Source organism: Motacilla alba, chromosome 9 (genome assembly GCF_015832195.1).
Source record: "Motacilla alba alba isolate MOTALB_02 chromosome 9, Motacilla_alba_V1.0_pri, whole genome shotgun sequence".
Lineage (NCBI taxonomy): Eukaryota > Metazoa > Chordata > Aves > Passeriformes > Motacillidae > Motacilla > Motacilla alba.
Genome location: NC_052024.1, coordinates 9,993,283 through 10,009,417, shown reverse-complemented (window position 1 = coordinate 10,009,417; position 16,135 = coordinate 9,993,283). Strand labels below are relative to the sequence as shown.

Sequence of the window (16,135 nt, the reverse complement as noted above, 5' to 3'; positions counted from 1 at the left end):
GCACTTGATGTTAATTCATGCATATGTAATTTAGAAAATGGACAGCCATTCATATTTTTTAAGTTTTGTTCAAAGACAACGTACATGGCTTTGCAGTACTTTTACAGAGCAGTAATAGACTACAAAGTTGTGCAGCTCTTTTCTTTTAGAAGTCACAAGTTACTCTCCAAAGACTAATTTTTTATTTTTGTCAACAGGTCATGAAAAATTAAATGTTTCAGAAGTATCTTCGGATGTCAAAAAAAATAAAGGGAAGGGATTTGAAAACATTCACTATAGAAAAGCCAGGTTGCCGTTCATTCTTGAAGGGAACTGCATTAATAAAGATAATGCAGCTGCTCAGGTCTCTGAAACTGTGAATGTTGCGGCTGAAGATGGCATCTCACAACTTGAAGATAAGTCAAACCAGGAAATACTGTGGCAGAAGGAATTAGCTGAAAAAGCTACTTCATCATTTAGTACTAGTAATTTGACTAGTGAGGTTGAAAACTCAGCACTTATGTTAGAAGATGTATCTGTAACCAAAATGGCTAAAGAGGAGCTGGAGCCTCAGGGTGACCCCACAACGAAACACAGCAGCAAGGCAGATGGGGAAGATTGTGCAGGTATCAGGAAAACTGATCCTCCCTCCCAGAATGAGCAGGCGACCGCAGGTCAGTACGCCACAAATTTAGCAGAATCTGTTCTGCAGGATGCATTCATTAGACTGTCACAGTCTCGACCCAGTTTCAGTGAGGAGGCTGCAGTCAGCATCTCTATGGGAAGCTCCTGTAAGTCAGAAGATGCATCTGCTTCCCGATCATGGAATGAACTCCCAAAGATCGTCATAGTGCAAAGTCCAGACAGTTCTGAGAATGTGCCTGACTGGCCAGGGTCTGCCTTCCCCAGCCTGAGCCACTGGGCTGAGGCAGAAAGCTCTGCTGAAGTTTCAGATAACTTTGAGGAAGAACATTCAAACGGACATGACCAAAGTGCTCTGGAAGTGGCTCTGGCTTGTGCAGCCACTGTCATTGGAACCATTTCCACTCCCCAGGCTGCGGAAAAATTCCGCCGGGAGCAGGAAGGCACAGACTCCAGAAGCGGAGTGGCTGCTAATGGAGAGGTGCACGCAGCACCCTCACAGCTCCTTGACGACTGTGCTGGCACGGAATACTCGTTCCCATCTGCGCTCTGTGGCATGACTCAAGTGGCAAGTGCTGTAGCCATCTGTGGCCTGGGGGAAACAAAGGAGGAGAAGTACCCTGCAACTTCCAGTGGACTTCTGTCTGCTGCTCAGGCCTCTGCAGCCATTACTCTGCATTGCAGCTTAGCTGTAGGAAGCAGCATGGAGAAGCTGAACGACAGCATTGCAGAGGCGCTTCTCAAAGAGGCATCCATAATTCTGACAAAACCCAACACATACAAAAATGTAGGGCATTTTATGGAATCCATAAATGGGAAAATTATTGAAACAGCAGCAAGACCACGTATTCCACGTGCTGATGGAGTAATCAGGGATGAACTTGCACAAAACTTATCCAATATTATTCTACGACATTCTATGGAAGAGGTTAGGAAGAAGAGACATCTACAAGCCCAGTCGGAGGATGGCTCAAGTACACAAGACATTTTCACAGAGACTGCAAACGAGTTGCTTTTTAATATAATGTATTTCACTTGCAAGAAGATGAATGACATAAGGCAACTTGAAGAGTGTTCTCCTCTCTTTTCCGAAGGCACAAAAGCAGAGAAAGTAACAAGAGCAGAAGGATGGCCAACACTGGTAACAGCGTGTGAAACTTCACACAGCCCCCTTGATCACTCTGCTGCTAAGCCATTTGGTACATCCTACAGCACCAGTACTAGCAAAGATCTTGAAAAGGTCACAAGCATTTGCAAGAGCGATATCAAAGATGTAAATAGCAATGAAGGTTCCACAGTGAGTTCAGAACCAAGTGGAGATACAGGGCATAGCACACTTGGCGCAAAAACATCTCCCAAGAAGAGATACCTGAAAAGAACTGCGCGAGACTGTTACAAATCCCCAAATCAGAGTAACAATCATCATCAGAAGAAAGACTACAGATCATTTTCAGACAGAGAAAATACCTTTGCAAACAGTGAATGCAGGCACGGTGTTCAAGAACAGCTGTCTTCCAGTGCCACCATAAATACAGAAAACCAAGCCAAGATTAAGTGTGATTCTGTGCTAAATAATGATGTTCAACTTAGCTTGTCTTTGTTGGGAAACCATGTGTTGCTTCCTTCTCAGCCTGTGCTACAGGTGAAAAATTCTAGGGACAAATATTGTATAACAGACTTTGCGGAAGAATTGGCAGAAACAGTTGTCTCTATGGCAACAGAAATAGCTGCCATTTGTCTAGAAAATTCAAATGGCAAGCAACCCTGGTTCTGTGCATGGAAGAGAGGCAACGAATATCTGGTGACCCAGAGTTTATCATGCAGAACCATGAAAAGGAAGAAGGAAACCCATACCAATGGTTCTGTGGTTCGGAAGCACAGGGCGCCTCGGCTTAGCGAGATCAAAAGAAAAACAGATGAGCATCCTGAGCTAAAGGAAAAATTGATGAATCGGGTAGTAGATGAATCTATAAACCTTGAGGACACACCAGATTCAGTCAATCTCTTTGCGAATGAAGTGGCTGCCAAGATCATGAACCTCACTGAACTCTCCATGGTTGATAGCATCTGGCAAGGTCCAAACCACCCCAGGAACAGACTGCACTGTGACAGGTGGAGCCGAGCCAAGGCCTCAAGCTGTGAGAGCATTCCAGAGGAGGACTCAGATTCCAAAGCCTCTTTCAATACCTTAGGCCTCATGAACAGCTTTGGTCACTCTCTGAGCCAGACAAGTTCTGTCTCAAAGCAGTCTAGTTGTGAAAGCATTACAGATGAATTTTCAAGATTTATGGTGAACCAGATGGAAAACGAAGGAAGAGGTTTTGATTTATTACTGGATTATTACGCAGGAAAAAATGCAAACAATATCTTAACTTCTGCATTGCAACAGGTAGCCAAGAAAAATGGCCATCTTAATGTAAGACCAAGTTGTCCATCCAAACAGTCCAGCACAGAAAGTATAACAGAAGAGTTTTATAGGTATATGCTAAGAGAAATCGAAAAGGAAAATAAAGATAATGCATCGTCCTCTCGGAATTCAAAGGACTGGTGTGGCAGTTTGCTGGCACCCTCTCTGCGGTCACCCTTCTGCTTTAGGCAGTCATCCATGCCCGACAGTAGATCCTCAGGCTCTAGGCTTACAGTGAATGTCCCAATTAAAGCAAATTCCTTAGATGGGTTCGCCCACCACCGCCAAGATTCCTTAAGTGTCCAGCCCGTCAGTACCATGGCTTCTGCGGGGCTCTGCAAGTCTGACTCGTGCCTGTACCAGAGAGGCAAGACTGACCAGATCACAGACATGCTGATCCACGAGACGTGGGCCAGTTCTATCGAGTCCCTGATGCGCAAGAACAAAATCATAGCAGATGAGGCAGAGGCTACGGAGGCAGACCAGTTTTACAGTGATTCTCCACCACATGTGGAACAATATGCAAAAAGACTGGCTGCAAATATTGTTGAAAGTGGTAAAAGTTTAATTGTTGTCCAGCAGGATTCCTTTGATTATACAAGCCGAGAACACGTGCTGGAAAGCAAACATCCCCAAAGCACAACCCAGATACAGCCCAAATCTAAAATGGAAGAAGTAAATTTGGATGAGAAAAAAGAGCATGTGAAGAGCCCTGGAAGCCTCCCTGCAGGACAGCTCAGGGAAGTGCCTTTAATTCAGATAGAAACTGATCAACGAGATGAGCCAGGAAAAGACTCAGAATCCTTGACTTCATGTGACCCATCTGGAAAGGGGCATCAAAGCAAAGAAAAGCCTCCAGAAGCTTTGGATGGGAAACACATGGTTTCCAGTTCCCCAGTAAGTAGGTAAGTGACAAAACAGCAAATCAGCACATTGATTTGGTTTCTAGTTTATTTTCCCAGTAAAAGTTATTTTGATAAGGGAAGAAGATAAGAGTGGTACTTCTAAAGAAATAAGCAGGCTAAGTTTTGACTACAGGTTTCTTTTGGCATAAAATCACCCAATCATGTCTAACAGTGGTAACTTTCTGGAGAAAACTTATATTGAATATGACATTATTGTATTAAGATTTAAATCTATACTACACAGACAAGTTCTCTCTCTACAGAAATTTATGTCTCCCGTAAGACAGGAAAGATGGACCAAGTTTAAGCTTTTATTTAGCACAGGCTGATATCTGAACTAAAAAATATATAAATAAAAATCAGTGCTACTGTGTAACAGACAATAGCAGGATTTGACCTGTAGTTCTCTGCTATGCTTATTGCAAGTAACATTTTTTGTACCTGGAAACAAGACCAGACTTCTGAGAGCTTGAGGTTCAACTTTGTGTTTACAGCCTGTTTACAAGTAGTAAAAATTCTTTAGTGAAGGAAAAAATAAGAATAAAAGTAGCTCTCACCTCTTAGTTCAAGACTTCCCTGGTAGAATTTAAACAGGGGAAAGAAGAGCATTTTATTTTAATGTCGTTTCATGGAGTTTACATCACAGCTTACCGCCCTCTCCTTACAGATGTACTCCTTTTGTAAGGAGATCTGCAGCTTGCTTTTGTTGAGGTGAAGTGTGAGCCAGCATGTGAGTGCAGTGCAAATGCAGAGCATTGCTGTGGGTGCTCCGAGGTGAAGGGAATGCTCTCTCTCAAGGCGTTGTCTCCTTATCACAGTACTTCATTGTATCTGTTACTCTGGTGGTCTCTAAACTGCCAGTCTTGGAGCACTGCAGCACCTCATTATCTCAGAGTGGCAGAAAGAGTGCAGGTGCTGGTGTTAGAAACCATTTTTGTAGCTCATTTTATTCTAGGCAGTGCTGTGTTTCAGCATTTGACAAAGCTCTGCTCGAAGTGAGAAAGAAGATAGATTGTAAGTACTTCCCTGTGTATGGCAGCAATTAGGGGATAATTACCATGGTGTCACTAGTCTTTCATACTGACTCTCCCGCACTAACCTTCCTCCTCCTTAAAATGCAACCTGCTTTTCGTAAGATAAATTTAGAAATCCACCTATTTGGAATCTTGACTGCTTGAAAATGAAGTTATTTTTGCAGTTTATGAGCCCTTTCATCTTTTCCTCCACCTTTGAAGCAGAGCTCCCAACGTGGCTATGACAGGGTTAAAGCAATAGGATTGGTAGGGCAGAATTAGTAATCAGAGGCTACATCTGCCTGAGAATCTTGGCTCAGCAATGCTGTGCAGTTCTGGTTCAGCTTGCCTCCATTTCTGTCCATTGGCCTCATTTGCAGCATGAAATACAGAGATCTTCCAAAGCAATCTCAAATAGAAGCTGCCCAAGTGATCTCCAGATGTGCTCCTATCCTTGCTGGGAAGGCAAAGCCTCCAGTGGTTCTTCACACAGATCTGAACCATTTGTGGCTTGGCTCTCTGAACTGAGTCTAGGCTGAAGTGAAAACCTAAAAATATATATAATGTAGCTATAAAAGCATCAGTAAAATTGCTCTGATCCACTCCTACTGCATGAAATTACTTGCTAGTTGAGATACAGGCACATAGGACTCCAGGCAAAATATCAAGCAGACATAGAGTCAATTAGGGGGAAAAAAACCCATGAAGACCTTCAGCAATGAAAAAAAGCTGTTTCTTGTATGTAGGCAGTGCAACAGAGCACTGTTACAGTTACACAGAAACTGTTCCAAGTGACTGTTCACAAGTGAGGAACTGTCAGTTCAAAGCATCACTGGTGTGAGATGTAATTGCATAATGAATCAAACAAAACCTAAAATGCCAAGAAACATCACCCACACAAATCTCTTGCGTTTTGGAGCAGGTATCAGGAGCTGCTTGTCCTGTCCTAAGAAGCTGAATAACACCCCTGCCCTGTGGCCTGGCTGCTCAGTGCTCACTGAGTGTCACAGAGGGCAGGGGCAGAGTCCTGGGCCCAAGGCCAGGGGTGACAGGCACAGGAGCTTGGTAGAGCTGACTGCCAGGGGGAGCAGAGCTCCAGGCAGGCAAGTCCCATTCTCCCTGCACAGGCTGCATCTCTCTGTCACCCAGCATTAATGCAGCAGCTTCTGAGAGTGAGAGCTTGGCAAAAAGAGATACTCACAATGGCATTGTCTCAGTATATGCCTAATCAAGGTAATTACTCAGGAGCAGTAGAATTTCTGGTGTGATCTCCTGCCTTAGCTGAAGAGAGATGCCTTAACCACAACTACAGATAAAGGTCTGAAGGCAAGAACTTCTCTAGAGAGATCCTGCAGAGGGTTATCAGTACACAACACAACATTGCTTTAATCCCTAAATTGCAAATGCAGACTATCCAGGGAACATAACAAAACTAGTTTTGCTTTACTTGTTATTCTGGCACTACAGTGATATAATTATTGGAGGGATTAATATTTTTCTTTGTATCAAAAGCCCAGCTTAGCTCTAAAAACTTAGCAAAAATATAGTTTCATTTTTTGTTTCTGTGTTTGTTGAGAGCATATATACATATATATGGCACGCACACATGTGTGACATATGTCAAGTGTGCAGAATTAAAGCATTTTTTCCCTTAATCCTGTACTTTCTAAACTCAGTCTGGGCTCCATCTTCAGTCTGGTTTTTGACTGTTGCAATATTTTGTCCTTCCCCAGCCTAAGCAGTGAAGATCCTAAGGACATGGCAGACACAGAGTCATTACTGATTCACAACCCACAATACTTTCCTACTTCCACTTCTTTCAGATCTACAATTTTAATAAAGTAGAAAACCCTGTCAAGAACTTTATTCACCCATTAGCACAACAGGGATTTAGCAGCAATATATATTTCCAAGAAATTCTGTCATTCTGCAGTAACATATACCACATATTTCAACCACTGATTGACTGAAGTGCATTAAACAATAAACCTTTACAGTGATCAGGTTTTTTATACATGCTAAATCTTTCTGTACAAGCTAAAATCTTTCTATGCATATTTAAATCTAGCGTTTGTGTTTATTTATAGCACTCATAAGAAAGTCTTTTTTTAAGAGCATCTCAGGCCAGATGTTCTGCTGGACTCTATGTATAAATTATAAGCTTGTCCAATCTTGCATGTCTATAATTCTGCAGTTTGGTTGACTTTAATGAGCAGCATTGCCTGAAGATTGGTGGCACCAGTTTGTTTGCCTATATTACAATATCAACGTGCCTTCCCTATCACCCTGCCAGCAACAGTCCTCAGAGCAGATCGGATGCTGAAATCATAGGAGAGACCAAAACAGCTGAAGAATTTCCAGCACATCTCAGCAGCAGTGAAGAAAGCACTGGCAGCTGGTCCCAGCTGGCCAACGATGAGGACAATCCTGATGACACCAGCAGCTACCTGCAGCTCAGCGAGCGCTCCCTGAGGTACCCCCGTTGTCTCTTCCCCCTGTACTGTGTGGTCTGCCCACCAAGCCTAGCCTGCATCCGCAGTGAGAGGCAACAGCTCAAGATTTACTCAGAATACTGTAAAGAATGTCTAATGGCAGAGTTTATCTCTTTTAATAAGGGAAAAAAATTACCCACGTTCTGATTCTCAGCCAGGTCTTTTTACTGTTGGCGAGTAGCTTGATTTAGACAAAGAAAAAAACCTCCTGGCATCACTGAAGTGTCTCAGTGCTACAGCAAAACGGCCATTGCACAAGTTAATTGCTATAGTCTTTCTTTTGATTTATTTGCTGTTGTTCGCCTAATGTTTATTTTGACGCCTCCTTAGACAAGATTGACAAGACTGCAATTCCCAGCAGAAATCCATGCACTGAGAACAAAGATTGAGCCCTGATCTGATTAGATTGGCACAGGTGTGCAAATTAATAGAGGGTGACCAATTTTTCCCCGAGTAGACATAAATTCAAGACCTCCTAGTAATATGGCCTGATTTGGTTCCAATTCAAGTCAGGACAAATGTTTGAAAATGTTATTTAGTCCTTGGAGTTTATATAGAGTGGTGGTAGTCTGACTTCAGCCCTTTCATAGCATCAAATTGAGTAAGTCTAAGAGCATGTGAAGGAAAACCTATGTTTTAAAATATTATCAAGTAATTACATCTTTTTCTTGAGTATTAAGATGACAAGGAGGGAAGACATTATGGTAATGAAGCAGGGAAAAGAAAGAGTCTCTGTCAGAGAGCACTGTTGGCTGGCTGAAATTACTGAACAAAACATGGCTGTCAGTGCAGCTGAACATTCATCCTGCTATTACAGTATCAACCTTTTAGCAAAGTCCTTGGTCTGAGAGAGCTGAAGTACTGTGCCTTTCAGCTCTGCACTGGAACAGAAATTGCTACAGCAAGTCTGAATGCATGGCATGCTGACAATGTCTCACAAGACCCTGACTGGGAAAGGAACTGTTTAATGCAGGGGAAACTACTATTAGTTGGTTTTTCAGTAAAAATTAAGTGGTTCACCATGACTTGCCACACAGAATTTGTTCGTGGTAATTGACTTGCAGCCAGCAAATTCACAACCTGTCCATGACACTATTACAGTATCTGCATAAACATTCACTGTCACTTTTATAATGATGTTATAAAGTGAACTGGTAATAGTTTTTCCAAATATCTTCAAGTGTGCTACTTCATCCTTGTGAAGAAGCCAAAGAGAATACTTCTGTGTATTTGTGGTCCCAATGAGCGAATTGGCTTTGATTAAAATCTCAGTCTTCCAGAGTAGTCAGAAACATGAGGTGCCATCTCTGTACCTGTGGGTTCCATCAGACCCCAAATAGTAATTGGGGTATGATGTAATACACTGAAACTGCTGCTGGTTACCAGTGGGGACCCACCCTACAGGTAAGTGTATGACAGGCAGCAAGTGCCTTGCTCCTGAGCTCCCCATGTTCAGAGGGAGCTGGATCTTTCCAGGTTTCTTGCAGGACATCTCTGTACCTGCTAATCCTTCTTTTCAAGGACTCAGGCGGACTAAGTTTTTGTTTGAGGCCAAGTGTTCATTGCATAAGCCATTCACAAGAAGACAGTCAACCTTTTTTCTTGCAATTTACAGCATCACTTGATGCACTTGTTGCATGCTTAATCTAGAACTATTTTAATAAAAGCCTCATTACTTTGAGCAGACTAGTGTGCTTTATTCAGGGAACCACTTGCTGAGCACAATTGATTTTATGGAACAGAGCTCCCCCCCACTTTGCTTTGTACAGAAATAAATTTTTAGAAGATGTATGGAGACATGTTCAGCACAGCTTAGCACTAATACTTAAACTTTTGCTTTGTCAGCAATGGCAACAGCAGTACAACTAGCAGTCTTGGCATTATGGACCTGGAAATTTATCAGGAGAACGTGCCATCTTCTCCTATGATTAAGTAAGTAGTCACTGAAGTGAGACTTGATGTTTAGTCCAATTTTCACTGCAAATCATTTACGCCACCGAAACCGTGCCAAGCCCTGCTTTGCACCTGCTGCTGTGCCTGCCCATGGTTTCAGAAAAAAGCACATGCAGGTGTCCGTGCAGAGTGAGGGCACCAGACAGTGAAAAATTACAGGTAAAGCCAGTCAGGTGGATCTCTTGAGAACACAGATCCATCAACCACCCTGTCTAAAAGACAGTTATTCTCTGTGGTATCAGTTTTCTGTCATCCAACCTTCTTCTTTGAATTATTTCAGATATTATCAAAACTCTACTGTAATACCAAGGAAAGTCAAGCAAATAAGGATCAATTAAAAGCCATTTTAAAAAAAACCCAATAGCATTCTTTCCAATAATAATAACAATAATAATTTGGCCCATGGTACCTCTTACCTATTGTTTCTGGGAATGTTTCTACTGAACATGCAGTTCAGTTATCAAGAGATGTGTGAGTACATCCTGCCTAAAGAGCTTGGTACAACCTGCCAGCTGGTGAATGTCATTATGCAGCCAGGGCACACCCACTGCACAAACATACAGACTGGACATCACACACTGAACATGGGAACTTCTGAAATCAGTGACATCAGAAAACTGTCACAGCGAAATACAGACATTGGAAATTCAGCATTTCCACCCAGGAAGGAGACTTGCTGTGTCTTACCATAATGTCGTTTGCTTGTCATTATGTGAACTGTAAAGATGCACAAATCCTGGTGAAAAGTAACACATGACACAACTAATACAAGTACTTCATCCTGCTACAGAAAAATGCTGCAATTCAGTCTTTCCTGATTCACAGATTAAATAATGAAATATATTTAGCATTTTATTGTTTCATCCTACGTAACCTTTTTCTTGCAGTTTTCTAGGTCTGGCATTGAGGGAGAAGTTTATTCATCATGAAGCAGTGTTGTAGACTGTTCCTAAGTATGACTAATAAGTTTTGTTGTTGTTTGTTTCTAAGTGAATTAGTAGAAGAAAAGGTTTGCCTTAAAGAACAGACAGACAACACTGAGGGTAAGTTGAACTATATCGATTAAAACATACAGTTTGAAGATAACACAAGCAATTGCACAGTAACTAGTGGGATTATTTTTCCAGAAAGTACTTCTGAGCTTTCAGTGGGAACAGCCAACTGTCAAAAGGATCTCCTGGTAATAAACTTTGATCTGGAACCAGAGTGCCCTGACGTGGAGCTGCGAGCAACCCTGCAGTGGATTGCTGCTTCTGAACTTGGAATTCCAACTATCTATTTTAAGAAATCTCAGGAAAACAGAATTGAAAAGGTAGCGTTTACAGAATTGGGCATACTGTTAACATTTTACATAACTGTAACAGTTATGATGTATTGAAATTATTGAGCTTAAAAGCAGATACAAAAACATCTTCATTACAGCAAGATGGCAACACTACTGTTTATGAGAGAAAGGAATGAAAGGAGAGGTGTGTCAGAACTTAAAGGATGTGAAATATGTTGTTGTCTCCTTATCACAAAAGTTTCATACCTTCTTGGTGTTTTCTCATGGGCAGCTCCTCAGAGCACTGACTCTTTCTCCTTCACACAGCAGCCAACTGACTCCAGGTCCCTTCTCAACCAGCCAACCCACTCTTTCATAGCACTCTTCTTCTCATTGCTCACAGCTGTGGCCTGTTAAAGTCAGGCCTGTTGCTAATCTTTGATAATTGACCCAGCTGCAACTCCTTAGGGGTGAAATTTCTTTCTACACATCTTTATTTCCGTATATTCTATCCCCCCCACAATATGTAGCAGATTGTCTATGGCATAAGAAAATGTCACCATGATACCTTATCCAAAGCGTCTGTATAGCACGCTTTGATGAATCTGTTAATTTTTCTTATCATTGATACATTAACTACTAATGCCCAAGGCAGAATTAGCAGAGTCTTTATGTGGCTGCATTTGAAAGGCTGCACATGGTTTACATGGAGTTTAAGTGCAAAGTTTTAAAAAATAAAAATAAAAAACATTTGTGTGGAGACATCACATGTACAGTGTTCTCCTACTTGGTCATTATAATGTGAGACAATGTGTGGACTTAAGATTTTCAGTCCTTATGCTGGTTCTGCCTTGCCTGCAACACCAGTTACAGCAGCCTGAGGTCGATCTGGACTTGTGCCTGGCTGTTCATAAATTGCTCCAGCTGAGGGTACAGCTTTTGAGAGCAGAAGTCTCTTTCCAGAGAGAGTGGAGAGACAGATGACTGAGAAACCTCCGGAGGTGTTAGTCCAAGCCAGAGCCAGGAGCAACACTGAAGTCCAAAACAGCCACAGGATCTGCAAACTCTTTCTATTTCTGAATGATCAGCTGGAGCTCCTTTGTAGACCCCACCAAATACCAACTACAGCAATTCAGGAAGGACCAAAAAAGAGACCTCTTTCCAAGATCAGCAAGAGAGCTTAAGCTTTAAGACTTAAAAACATATTAGTATTTAGGTCAATTAATGAAAAAAGTATTACAAATCAGTATTTTGGTCTCTTACGGGAAGATCATTTTGAGTAGCAGAGATATTGTTTGATTTTCTTGAGTACATGCATTTGGGAATCATAAACATAATTTAAAATGCATTCAACAGCAACAGTCCAAATTGCATCTAATTAAAGAAACAGCTGTCAGCTTTGCCCATGTGCTTTGGCAAACAGTTAATTCAATTGCAAAAATACACTAGAGAATAATGAAGCACATCCTGCCTACAACAGCATTCTTGGAAACCACGTGCCTATTAAATATCATTAAAATACATATTAAAAGTTTAGGCTGCAGTATGTAAATAGCAAACAGCTACACTAACTAGAGACACGATCTTTTCTTTTGTGCTTTAAAACTAAAAACAGAAGGAGCAAACTAATTATTGTCAAATTCAAAGAATTGTAAAGTTTTGATTTTCATTTATGTGCTTCAGAAGAAAAAGGGACCAGATGGATGACCCTGTGAAGCCCATTATTAAGTATAAAGTGGACAAAACTCAGGATTTTTTTTACAGCTGCTTAAGAACATATATTTTAAGTTCTAGTTTCTCAGGAAATTAAAACAAGAAAGTCAAATACAGATACTGTCTATTTTTAAAACACACCTGTGATAAATGTCTTCATGTTAAAAAATTTTACACAGAATTCCCTCTCACCAGTACTATTTGAATATTTAAAATATTATGGCATATATACATGGAAGTACAGAAAATAAAATGAAAATATAAAGAAAAATATAGCTAGTGGTAATGCAAAAATAATTTTTCAAGATGGATAATCACACTTCCATATTTTGACGACGAGTTGTTGTTAACATGGCAAATAGTGATCCTTTGTCAAACTGATGTCTGTTTTTACTTTCATTGCAATAAATAAATAATTGACAGAAGTAGTTAATTTAGAAAACGTTGTGAGAGCCCATCACTCTTTGGGGAGCTATGGAACTAGAGAAATTAAGTTTTTATAAATAGCAAGAACGTTGATGTTGCTGTGCACTGAATGGTGTCCGCTCCCTCATACAGCTGTACATTTACAAAGCGTGGGCTAACAGGAGTTTTTTTCTATGCATTCCACAGAACCTTTGAAAATGTTCACCAAATCCCTAGTGTATTTCATGGTGTTATTTTTATTTAGTTTCTAGATGTGGTGCAGTTAGTTCAGCGGAAGTCCTGGAAAGTGGGGGATATCTTCCAAGCCGTGGTGCAGTACTGCAAGCTCAGCGAGGAGGGCAGAGAGATCACACCCAGCCTGTTTGACTGGCTGCTTGAGCTGGGCTAACAAAGCTCTCTGGTTCAGCTTTCCTGTTTTATTCCAGTTGAAATAAGCAGTGGTTTGTGTAACGCTCTGATTTCTGAACATCACTGAATAAAATGTGCAAAATGTACAAACTCTACAAGAACAGCACAAGTCCGTGCCACAACTGACCCAGGAGCAAAGTGAACCCAAATTTATTGTGTCTTTCTGTGTCATGAGGGACTCTTGACATGTTGTGCTGTGGGATGCACTGTACTATGAGGGGATGGATTTTTAGCATCCTAAATTAACGAAATACACAGTAAAGGCTTAATTATCTAATATATTCCATTTTCATCAATTTGATTAAATCAGTCAGGTAAAATGGATAGTAGCCTACCATTCAGTTTTAAAACAACACTGATAGTTGTAGTTTAACTGTTAGAAGCAGAGTGTGTTTCAGAATGACTGGAGGCACCTTTGTCCCTAGAGAAGTAATATTTATGGGTTTTTGAAATCCCCATAATATGCCAAGGGATAAAAGCTTTTGAACACTTAACACCTTTGCAGTTAGACAACACGATGAAAAGCTGCTGAAAACACATTTTAGTTTCTTCCCATGTCTTTATTTCTCTTCCATAGCTGTTCCTGACTCCTGCAACCTTCCCAAAGAAATAAAATCCAGTCCCTAGTTACTATCCTTAAAAGGCTGATTCCTTTTCCCTGGGAAGCAGTGCAGGTCAGTATAGCTACACCTGGTAGATTCCTGCACACAGCTCTGTGAGCCAGGGCAGCAGTTCTCAAGCCCTGTCCTGCCCCAGCCTTGCAACCTGGGGCGAGTCATTTCACCTCTGTGCCTCAGTGTCCCTGCCTGGCAAAAGGGAATCATGATAGTACAGTTGTTACCTAAAGTGCTTCTGTTGAAAGCACTCTGTAACATTTTACATATCAATTAAAAGCAGTGAAAAAAGAACTATTTTAATTTAGTGTAATTGCATAAATTGTTAATGAGGTGAAGAAATGCATATCTTAAAAGAGCACCATCTTGTCCTAAAAATCTCAAGATTAATTTTTGTAACTTAGAAAAAAGCAAAATGTTTGTTAAAATTTCAGCAGACATATGTGTTCATTTTGAAGACAACTGTTTGGACAATGTGTGAGAGTTCTCATGCCTATAACATTTCTATAATTGTTTGATAAGATATACTCTGCTATTGTCCTGTTGAGATGATCTGTTGATATCATGCACTTAGTAATACATTCTCTCAACTCTGCCAAAGAGACTGGGTGTGAATTTAAAGGTAAAAATTACTTACAACATCACAGCTCTTTTGCAATTTGTTTTTTTGAAAATACTTTTCATCTCTCTTACTCAAATAGTGGAATAGAATGCCTGCCTGCTTTTCCCAAAAAATATTTAAGAGAAGTTTTATTTTCCATATAACAGTATATGCTTCTGTAATATTTCTTGAAAAAAACCTATCCTTTTGCACTAAATATTTTTGAGATTTTTGAAGTAGTTTTAAATAATTTATGAAAAAGAGCCATATTCTCAGTTTTATCTTTAAAACCATTACAAAACTTGCATGATTGCATCACTCATTTGTTACAAAATACAAATTGTTAGTCAATCAAAATCTAATGTGGAACATTAAATAACATGAGTAATTCTCAATCTACTCTGCAGTATAAACAGAACAGGAGAGGTCGCTTTACAATCAAAATAAAGATGAATTGATTGCAAACACTGAACATGAATGGAGTCACTGGGCCAGCCCCTAAGAACTGCTGAGCATCTGTAACTCCCACTAACATGAATGGCAACTCTGAATGCTCAGCATTTCTGAGGCTGAGAGCTAATGAAAAGCACCAACAATTATAAAGTGCTTTGTTTGAGTTAATAAATGGGAAAGTATATTTATTTTTAAACCAAATACAGTTAGTTGTCAGTATAATTTTTTGTTGTGATAGAATAAATGTTTACAAAGCACAAATTACATGACAGAGTTGTAACAGTGTGATGCAGTTTCTCTGTACAGTAGTTCTTAATGTCGCAATTTATTCAGAAATAAATTTATGTTATAATGTGTGTCCTCTTTGCCTTCTTAAAATGTTCACACATGAGCTATGGATTTTTTTGACCTATTAATTATTTTCCTGCCATCCCTGGAGCTTCTCAAAGTCTGCTTCTCAGTGACAAATCTGATCCATAGCTCTGACCAAAACAGGACAGAGCAAGGTCCAGTTCTTACCTCAGTGTCAAAGCTACTTGTGTTCCACAAGTCATTCAAGGCTAAACAGAACATTCTTAGTATCACAATAAAATAAAGAGAAATGATACCCTGATTGCCCAGCATAGCTCCCAATGTACAAGCCTCTATCAGCTCACTCTGACTGCTTTCAGTACCTGCAAAGTGAGCAGGAGGGTGGGGAGACAAAGTTCGGGACTTTCCTGTCCTTGTGTAACTTCACAGGGGCATTTACTGCAATATTGTCTAGATACCACAGGTAGTTCTACTGCTACACAGAAAAGGAAACCATCACTTCGCTGAATAAATCAGAAAAGCACTTGTCCATTCTTCATTATTTTCAGTTTTTTAAAAGTGGGTATTAAATACACCCAGAAGAGAACAACATACAGCCTTGGGTAAAAATCTCCTGATGCAGGACTTTACATCAGGGGTGGTTGCTCACTATCTTTATCTTTCTAAAAACTAGGATACAACAAATTAAAATCATATGAGCCAGATTCAAAGCAAACAAAAAGAGATAAGTTATCAAATGAGAGGATGCAATGAACTGTACACAGCTTCGAGTGGGAGCTAGAGCAGTTCTTGCAGGAGATGTCTCAGGGGATGCCCTGGCCATCAGAGGCCCCCACGGAAGCAGCAGCCATGGCTGCAGTGCTCCCCTTCCTGGAGGTGGCTTCCCCTTCCTGGAGGTGGCTGCAGGGGAAAGTGCATTGCCACCCCAGAGTTGATTCTACCACCCACATAAT

General features: G+C 40.6%; 1 protein-coding gene across 8 annotated transcripts in view; it reads left to right on the top strand.

Annotated features, from left to right (window-relative positions):
• LOC119704404 (SPHK1 interactor, AKAP domain containing) overlaps positions 1-15,226 on the top strand; it is a 63,285-nt gene extending 48,059 nt beyond the window's left edge. For 7 of the 8 annotated variants that reach the window (XM_038145610.1, XM_038145613.1, XM_038145611.1 and 4 more), the window contains 6 exons: positions 198-3,933; positions 7,240-7,419; positions 9,284-9,370; positions 10,382-10,434; positions 10,519-10,703; positions 13,039-15,226. In XM_038145610.1, coding sequence (XP_038001538.1) covers positions 198-3,933; positions 7,240-7,419; positions 9,284-9,370; positions 10,382-10,434; positions 10,519-10,703; positions 13,039-13,182 — 4,385 coding nt within the window. In that variant the 3' untranslated portion in view covers positions 13,183-15,226. The remainder of the gene's footprint in view (positions 1-197; positions 3,934-7,239; positions 7,420-9,283; positions 9,371-10,381; positions 10,435-10,518; positions 10,704-13,038) is intronic. The other variant, XM_038145618.1, reaches the window with a different exon arrangement.
• Positions 15,227-16,135: the final 909 nt, after the last annotated feature.